We start from the raw sequence: 10,118 nt of genomic DNA, 5'->3' as shown, positions 1-10,118 counted from the left end.
GAAGAGCGCCATTTCTAACGTAACATTGAGGTTTTATTGTTTTCTGATAGAAAATGTTTCAACAAATGGCTTGTGTGACCGCACGTCATGCAGACACAATCCTAATAAATGTGTTGTGGTTGACAATATTCAGGAATGTGACCTTACATCATGTCCACCTTATTGCATCATTTCACGCAGTGCAGCACTGAGGCGGAGATGAATGTTTGAACATGTGCCACCACCTTCAGATAACGTTGTCGAACATGTGCATGGACTGCATGATGTTGTCATCCTAGAATGGAGGCACGTTTAATTTTGATGTTCGCTCATATTGGGTGTATTGATTTAAAAGAAAAAAAATCCACCTTTTGGCACGTCTCCAAGAACTCCTCAATGGTGACGACGCCGTCCTTGTTCTTGTCCATTTTCTACAAGGCGACACACCATCCGTTAATCCATATTTACGCGCGGCACTTTGCAGCTGAGATTTGATGTGAAAGGCGACCAGTTTCATGCACACCGTTGACCTTTGAAATGTGCCACAATGACCCCCCTCCACATACACGTTTGTTGCATATTTCCATTTCGCCAACCTGGAAGAAGCGTTCCACGTGGTCCTTGGGAGCGCTGTCAATCATGCAGGGGTACGTATACTTGCCCATCATATCATAAATGGAGTGCATGATGTCTGTCATCTCCTGACCGAAGCAAGTCATCGTCATAAACTGTTAGCAAAACACGAACGACAACTTTTTTTTCGAAAAAGACACGCGGTGCCAACACCTCTCGAGTGATGCAGCCATCTTTGTTGAGGTCGTACAGGTTGAAGGCCCAGTTGAGTTTATCGGTGATGGAGCCTCTGAGGATGATGGACAGACTTAGAACAAAGTCCTACAGTCAAGTAAAGAACAATGGGGACATATAAGATAAAGTGAAGGCCACTTGTAGTGTATTGCTGGTACGCATTAATGTTCATTTTCTAAACCACATCTCCATAAAACGACACAAACTAGACGTGTCAAATTGTTGTGTCAACTTCTGTCGTGTGTATTACCTCAAAGCTGACAGATCCGCTGTTGTGAGTGTCAAAAGCTTCAAAAAGGAAATGTGCATACATACTTGTATCTGGAAAAGGAACACTTGAAATTAGTAACCCTATACCACACGCTTGCGAGCTCTATTGTATTAACGGGGGACCAAATAGGACATCTCTCCCATTGTGTTAGCTCTGCATCATTGCTAGTGTTACTTTTTTTCCATTTTGTGCTGTCTTTGAAACAGACAGATGGAACCACTCATCAATCGTAGATGATATTCAAAATACCGGTAATTATTTTGTTAATCAGTTATAATGAATTAACCGATGATTTCATGTAACAAAAATGCAAACTTGGTGAGTTTTTTTTTTACTGTTATTTACAATAAAGCAATTAACCAATTATTAATTTGATGAATGGATGAAAATACATCTTTTTGATTATAATTGTATAGGCATGATTTTATCTTTCAAACATCAGTTTGCATCAGGCTTTACACATTTTTTTTTTACATCTTAACATTTGTAGCCTGCATTTGATGGGGTTTCTCAAACTCCTGCTTTAGTTTAGAATTCAGATCAAATCTGTAAGCTTCTTTGTCAGTGATTCATACTAAATATCGATGCTATTGAATTTGCTGAAAAAGGAGAGGAACCCCCGTTCCAAAAGTAAAAAAAGTGATCCCACTCATGTAAAGCATGCAAATCCCCACCCTGAAAATAACAATGGGCTGGCACTTGTTTGTATACTCCTGTGGTTTGTTCTTTTTGTGGCGATTGTCTGGTTCTTTTCTTTGCACATCGTTGTAATTACCGTCTTTAAATTTAGAGTTTGGTGAAGACAGTAGTGATATTTTAAGAAAGGAGAGCCAAGACTGTAACTGACCTCCCTGAGGGAAGAACTGCGCGTAGATGTTTTTAAACGTCTCCTCATTCACTGCACCACTGGGACACTCCTGGAATTAGAAGATGTAAAACCTCTCACTCTTGCCAAAGTGGCTACAGGCGAGAGCAAATGTTGCCGATGGAGCTCACATTTTTGAATCCTCTGTAAAGGACCTGCAGCTCTTTCTTGCTGAAGCTGGTTTGCCCCACGAGGCGTTCGATGCCCTCCGGTCGGTAACGCACTGCCGATAGCTCGGCCTCGTCGCTCACGCTATCTGCGAAAAAGCAGGGCAACGCAAAACAAGGCGTTACACCACAAGATGCAGATTACAGGACTAGGAGAATGCAGAGTGACACTTGCTTTGATTGAGTGACGGGCTTGAGCCAGAATAGTAGCAGGGTAGCAGTTTGAGGAAGCGCTGCTTGATGGTCCTTTTGGTGGCTTTATTTGCCTGGTTACCTGGAAAGAATAGAATAGAATAGAATAGAATAGAATAGAATAGAATAGAATAGAATATTTGAACATCATTTTTCAGATGTTCCAAATGGGTCTCTGCGAGCAAGATATATATTATGAATCAGGTGAGAAACTCAACGCCATTTCACTCTGGTGCTGGTGGGAGGCTGATAAAAGTACCAGAATCACTTGAAGTGAGTCTGTACTGAGCAGTCAAAAAGGCATTTTCGGTTATTTCAAATTGAACTTGTTCAAATTTTTTGCCAATCGGATATTTCAGAATGGATCTCAATTGACATGTTAGCACGTTATATTAGGAGGTGAGAAAATCAGAAGGCTTTTGTCATGATAATCAACTCGATTAATCGTGGCTGCAAATATCGTGATCGCGATTAAAATTCCATTACCTGTGCAGTCCAATTTAAATCCAAAGCCTTTTATTCCGTTGTGGGTCATTCCAGAGTTGGAGGATATTTTGCGCCCCTCCCATCAATTTTTATATAGTTTAAATTGATTAAATAGTTTCTGAGTAAATTTGTAAATTTGTCCCGAAACCAAAAATAAAAACACAAGGGGAAAGGAATGCTGGAAAATGGATGAAAAATGCTCAATAAGTCTCACGCACCCCCTAAAATTATATTTTTCTCTTGTCCCACACGCTGTAATGACCAAATTGAATCTCAAATGAAACGATTCAAATGGAATTTAAATTTCTTTATTGGGGAGGATGGGGGGCATTATTTGTTTCATTGCCGTCTCTTGTAAGAATGGGAACATTTGTTTTAGTAAACATAACATTTCAAATCATTATTGTTCTTCATGGAACGGGTGCCCCACAACATGCATGCAACCCTGTTATGCCAAAGAAATTGCTAGAGCAGAGGTATGTCCTCTATTCTCATTCATATGTTTTATAAAATCATTTTATGAATATAATCAAAATAAAACATCCAAATTATTTTTGAAAATATTTTCTTTCTCATTTACATAGGTAAGTTTGTCCTCTGGGAGCAGCAGTAACAGCTTGCTAAACAGACAGTTTCTACTCCTGAGAGAAAGCCTTATTTATTTATTTATTTATTTATTTATTTATTTATTTATTTATTTATTTATTTAAAATTGGACCATTGAGCTGCAAGGTGAGCTAATCAACCCTATGGTAGTTTATTACCTATTATTGATGGAAATAAAGCAGAAAATCAGAAGAGTGAAAGTTGACTTGTCAAGAGTTTTGAAGTCCAAAAGTCATCCAATTCTGAAACGACCCTTGTATGAATGGTAAAATATGCATAAACAATAATTGAACATTCTGTTATAGTTTGATTTAACTACAAATACATCTTTTATGATAAAATACCTACAGTTTTATTTACCTGGGCACCATTTTTTGTACTAATGACTAAATAAATTGGATATCGCGACAAAATAAAAATGCACGTATTTAAAGGCAATCTTTAAAAACAAACCAACGGTAATAATATTCATCTTAATAATAATAATAATAATAATAATAATAATAATAATAATAATAATAATAATAATAATAATAATAATAATAATAATAAATCACATTGGTTGTCCTTTTTAAAAAAAGCAACAGTTTCGTCCAAAACACGCTGATCGTGCATGGATGAATTTTACCAGCAGAGAGCAGCATTTCTCAATGGCTCAACAAGAACAACTAGCCAGTAAACGTGCACTAACCCATACGCACACGCTTGCATATACGCACACGCACAAAAATACAGAAAGCTAAACAAAAAAACCCATACAATTCCAACATGTTGCCTGTTCATATGACTGATGACACATCTCCATTCCCACTGACACCCGCAGCCCATCTGTGTGATGCAAGTGAGGTTTGATTTTGAGACAGATAAAACCAACAGCATGATGAGAACATATTAAGAAACATATTGAGAAGGAGATTTTTTTTAATATATAAATTACCAAGACTAGTTGCTAATCACAAGGAACATATAAAGCAAGACTAGTTGGCAATCACAAGGAACTTATAAACGTAGACCCATATCAATGTCGTATAACAAAAAGCAATGCAATTATTAGGAATACATTTTATCCATACATAATATATAGAAAATACATAAGAAACCTTGGCCATTGTTATGATCAATTAGAAAAAACAAACAAAATATTAACAAAAACAAATCACGGCCTTAAGGGGGGAGGCTCACCAGTAAGCTTTTATGAGCATTTGCACACATGCATGCCGCTATTATTTATCAAGAGCTTCATGCAGTGATGATGTTTGCTGTTGAGACGTCAATCAAACGTTCAAATACGGCAGCTGCAGCCGGGTGGAAAAGCAAATAAAAAGAGAACGCCACTTCTCATCTTCATGACGCAGGATGGGCACACATGATGCAATCTTTTTTTTTTTGCCTATTGAGCATAAAGTTTCTTTGCCAATGCTATTCTTTCTCCTGGCAGCTATTTTTAGAAGAGAGGATTGCTCACACTGGAATTTGTTGAGATCAAAACATGTGTGCACACACACAAGTGGGGTGCATGTCATCATAATGTGTCTGACAGTGCAGGTTGTGGTTGGACACAATTAATAATATAAGCACATTTAGGCATGTTGATGTCAATAAAGTAGCTAAATGTGTTTTCAAAGATTGGACCTGTGCTAACCCCGGGGCTGACTTTGATTGCTTCAATCAATTTCATTGTATGCAGCCCACTGAGGCAGATCAATACGCTCTTCTCTGCTGCTACGAACACAATTAAAAGACTCTTATCCACTCCTTTACCAGCCGAGTATGAGACATCTCCACAGGACAAATGGGGAGAAAAGCACAGTTGGAAAATATACATTGGCCAGGAAATAAAAAATGGAAGCCTCAAATCTCATGCATCTATTCAGTGCGAGCTTTGTTTTGAATGCAGTTTATATTCTTAATTTCGTTGCACGTGTTTGTTTTTCACTCACCTCTGTTCAGCATGAGCTAAAACATTTTAAATTTGGAATATCCCACAATGTGCACAGGATGATGAATCATTTAGATACGCTGCATCCATCCATCCATCCATCCATCCATCCACAGAAAGGCCAGAAGTTGGCTGATTTGTTTATTTTTCCGTAAATTTGATATCTCCACTTGAACTGGGAATGGTAAAATCCTTGCTTAATCCAATTGCATGTCATATTTTACTGTATAGTATTTTGATTTAACAGATTTTATACAGTACAACCACATTAATTAACTAACAGTCTCTATGGCTCTCTCTTTGTTTATGCTCAAATTTGGTTCATCTAAGTTAATCTATGTTCATCTTGCGTAGTTGGAAATGTGAGTTTATTTAGAGTGTGCAATGAGCAGAAGTCACCCAATTGGTTGAACTGTTGAATATGCAGTACTGTTTTACTAAGTGAAATTGGATCATTTCCTCCCCTCAGTACCCCAGTGACAAGAAGCCAAAGAAGCAATCTTTTAATTAAAGTGTCCCTCAGAGGATGGGAAGGTCTTCAAGCAACACTTGGGGCCTTATTTTCGATCCCAGCACAACTCTGGTGTGAAATACGGTCTAACTGTGTGCATGTGTGGAGTTTTCTTTTCAGGGTAAGCGTCTAAGAAATTAATTAATTGATTGATTGATTAATTGGATGGATGGATGGATGGATGGATGGCATTTCAGTATGAAGGGTGAAACCAGAAAGGAGCATTTGTGCTGTTGTTGATGGGAAACCTTATTGAAATTTATAGTCATTTTTCAAAATGAATAAAGATCTAAATATTACATATCGTCACATTTACTAGTACATGTATGTGCTAGCTAGCAAAATGTTTACCTATTTGTCATTAATATTAGCATCATGCTAATTACCAAGGAGCATCCTACTCTTTTCTCACAATTAAACATAATGCAACTTATCAAGATGGGGAAAACTCTTATGGAACTCCAATTCGCTTGGGGGGAAAAAAACTTTTCAAAGCACATGGCTTGGTTTCTTATCAAGTGAAGACCTTGATTACAGGAGCTAAACATGAGGGTTCATTCCAAGGAAAACAGCTCCTCAAATCAATATACTGTACTTCATTATACACGTCATATAATTAACAAATAAGAAGCTCATTAAATACTGATATGAGCGAGTTACTCAAAGTTTTGTATGATTTTCACATTTGATTTCAGACCAGAACATTGCCTTGTTCATTGAACGCCACTTCAGTCTTCTTGAACATCATCAGTGGCGGGATGAGGTTTAACATCTAAATGGCATAACCGTACATTTTAATGAATTAATGAATGGATGGATGCATGAATCGATATTGGTTGATGAAAGTAAAAAGGATTGAAATACGGCAATTTATTTTTTCAAACGGAGCCCTAGTTCCCATTTTCTATTTCCCAAACTCCTTTTTGCGTTGATGTTGACTTTCCTCTGGGACATCACAGCAGCTTAGAAAGGGTTGGACCCAGCTAAATCAATCATGTTGTCTCGGTGCTTAAAGTAATCCTCGCTGGGACTCCACTCACATTCTGGATGACCATTTCGTACAAACTGGCCACGTTCACACGCACGGGGGTGTGCGCACACACGCACACACACACACACACACACACATAAAGTATGGTTTGCATCAGACGTCACCTCGACAAGTGCGAAGGATGAGCTTTGACTTTATTACATAACATCAAAGCATCTAAATCACATTTGCTCCTTGGAGCACATTCCCGCATTCAAACACTGAATACAACAGAGATCAAAATAAAGTACACACGCACACACAAATGTGCAATCTAACATTACTAGGAGTTCACGTGCACATCATGCAACGTGCATAAATGAGTGACACCGCATAATTCATGCATATTTTACAAGATAAATACTGTCTGTCCTACCTGCTAGTATGCTCCTAATCAATATTGTTGTCTGTTAATTCTTCTTTAAATATTCCAACATAAAGAGATATTTTATTCTGTGAAAATGCTTTGGCAGCACACTAAAGTTTCAATGATCAAAACGTGCTGCAATTTGCAGCCTGACTCTTCTTTTTTTTCTTTTTTTTAAGTTATAGGAGTTTGAGCTTTTGATAATCATATTACGAGCCGCCTTGTTTTTTTGTACCCATTCTTGTTGACCTGATATGACTCTCACCACTTGGTTATAAACATTATCATTCAAAGTGTGTGTATTGTAATAATCCCCGCCACGGTTGCTGTCATCTTTCTATCCATGCAAAGGGCTGGCCGTTTGTGTATCTTGCGGCTTGGAGCCCGTGTGTCGATGCACCTGTTGACTGGTTAAAGCAAATGCTGAATGGCCACCGCACCCCCCTCGAAACCGACAAACATGAAAAACCTTCATGCTAATAGCTTGTTCGCCAGCCAGCTGTGCATACTTCTGTTCAAAGATTTAGTATGGGAGAAGACACTCAGTTATTTTTGGTGACAAAGTCTATTTTGGGAGCATCTAAGATGAATGATTAAGTGTGCTTGTCTTTGCAAGTATGTATTGAAAAAAATATTGGGGGGGTGGTGCAGACGGAGAAGGAAGCGTGGAGCATCTCACTGATCTAATTACGTACACTTCAAACACACTGAGGAAGATGGCGAGATGCTGGAGACTTTTTCTTGATTTCTTGTCTGCCACTTCCTTTTTGCTTTATGCATCTCACTTCTTGCTCGCTTGTTTATCTCATGAAAGACCATCACGTTAATGCAATATCTCCATTGAGGCTGTGAACGCTGTCTTATGGCTGCAGGCCAGAGATGGCCACTCCGTGTTTCCCACCTTTCTGCCTTTTACTTAAAGTCATGGGACACGTCATTGGGCACACCTGCACAACCTGATTGGAATACAATCCATTGCAAGAAATATGTCAAACCTGGGCATTCACATTCACACATCAGGGTGATTTCATCATCCAGGCACTTTGATGTACTGTTTTTTTCTGTTTAAGACTAAACTGTAACCCGTATAAATGCTGTAAAAAATCATTAACAGTTGTTTAAAATTGATTTATATTGTGTTTATCTTTTGTTAAAGTTAGAATGGATACAGGCTTAGTTATACTTTTGCCATTTTTATAGATATTAATCCTATTGGTAGTCAGCGTGTGGAGTAGGGGGGAGTTTTGCCTTTTCTATGAGGGGGGTCTTGGCAAAATAATTGAGAAGCATTGGACTAACCTAACCTGTCTGTTGTTGGAAAGAGGGACCTTATAAATCCATGTTTTGATTGAAACTTGTTCATTTACCATTAAATTTACTGTATATCCGCAGTAAAGTATGATTGTTGACTTGAAATATGAACAAATGACATCTTCCGTGTGATCATTAACATTCCTGATGCAGAAGTAGAAGTTGACGCAAACTCAGTGCAATCCTAAATTTTCCATCTCATGTGTTTGGTCTTGAAATATACGTCATTGTTTGACTACCTAAGCCACAAGTGACTTCTATTGACAAGCAAAACAATGAAATGCTCTTCCCTTAGTTGACAGAAGGTATAGCCTATATAAGCGATCTGTGCACCCGTTTTTCTGACATTTGTGTAAAGACGTTTCTTCTGTAAAATATGACGTGACTCAACAAAAGATTTAAAATCACTTTTGTAATGAAATACAGTATGTATTTTGCAGCTATTTCTGGCATGCCATAATTCCAAAATATTCAAGAAAAATACAGTATACTAAAGCAGCTTGTTTGTATACTGGCAGTAATGAACACGCGTATGTCTTCAACTATAAATAACTGCTTCATAAACAGGATCAATATGCGATTAATACAAAGTGGCGGGAAGACTCGGACGCACCTGTGAGCGGGTCGTAAGATCGGTCCAGTTCCGTGGACTCGGACAAGCTGTGGTCCTGACTCCTGGATTTCATGGTTATCCCTCCTCTTTACACGACCCGCACGTGGTGCCGCCAGACCTGCACACGATCTGCGTGTGTTTTCATCTCCAAGACATCGCCGAGGCTGCAAAGTGTGGAGGAGCGTGATTATGTCGATGATCCCGCTCCCCCTCCTTGCTCATCCAATCTCCAGCTGCTCCTCTTCCTGCACGAACTTTCAAAACACCGTTTGCTCGCCTCGTTGGATCACGCGAATACGAATGTCCCCATGGGAGGAGAAGGGGGGAGACAAAACGTGATCCATTTATTCTAGCGTTTTGTTACATTCGGGAAGCAGAAATAAGGAATATATATATATATATATATATATATATATATATATATATATATATATATATATATATATATATATATATATATATATATATATATATATAGTTTTTTTTTTGTAAGTTCATCATTAGATGCAGGGGCGTAGCCAGAACTTTTTCAATTGGGTGGCCAGGGTAGACACACACCCAGGTTTTTATTAGATAAAGGAGATCTTTTTTTCATTATATGCATTGAGATGTATGTGTTTTTGTTTTGGTCCCACTGTACCAGACATCCATGTGGAGCACCCCAAATACCACCTCAAAAATCATGCGTGTCATACACTTTTCTTCGAGAGGAGATATGAGTGAAAAAGATTATAAATAAATTAGACTTATGTAAATTATTTATTTTTTGTTAGTGCAAATTTTGTTTGTTGTTTTTTTTTGGGGGGGGAAACTATTGAGTCACATTCAGAGACAGACAAGACACAATCTATGTACAATCGGGGATAAAGAGAGAAGAGAGTCTGCGCAGAGCTGAATGAATTCAGGCCAGATTGCTCTTTTTTTTAAATGTAATTATTATTATTTATTCATGACGACCTGTGTTTGTGGTTGCT

The 10,118-nt window shown here is 38.1% G+C and overlaps 1 protein-coding gene across 1 annotated transcript; it reads right to left on the bottom strand.

The window, feature by feature from the left end:
• Positions 1-8: 8 nt before the first annotated feature.
• LOC148420913 (A-type potassium channel modulatory protein KCNIP2-like) lies at positions 9-9,416 on the bottom strand. The gene is given in 9 exon segments (XM_088419304.1): positions 9-274; positions 348-410; positions 576-680; positions 766-873; positions 1,037-1,107; positions 1,905-1,974; positions 2,054-2,241; positions 2,244-2,363; positions 9,145-9,416. Coding segments are annotated over 9 exon segments (846 nt in total). The 5' UTR covers positions 9,218-9,416; the 3' UTR covers positions 9-226.
• Positions 9,417-10,118: the final 702 nt, after the last annotated feature.

This window comes from Hippichthys cyanospilos, chromosome 7 (assembly GCF_059441005.1).
Source record: "Hippichthys cyanospilos isolate Australia breed blue-spotted pipefish chromosome 7, RoL_Hcya_1.0, whole genome shotgun sequence".
In the NCBI taxonomy this organism is placed as follows: Eukaryota; Metazoa; Chordata; class Actinopteri; order Syngnathiformes; family Syngnathidae; genus Hippichthys; species Hippichthys cyanospilos.
Note: the sequence above shows the minus strand (reverse complement) of the source record. Positions and strands in the feature narration are given on the sequence as shown.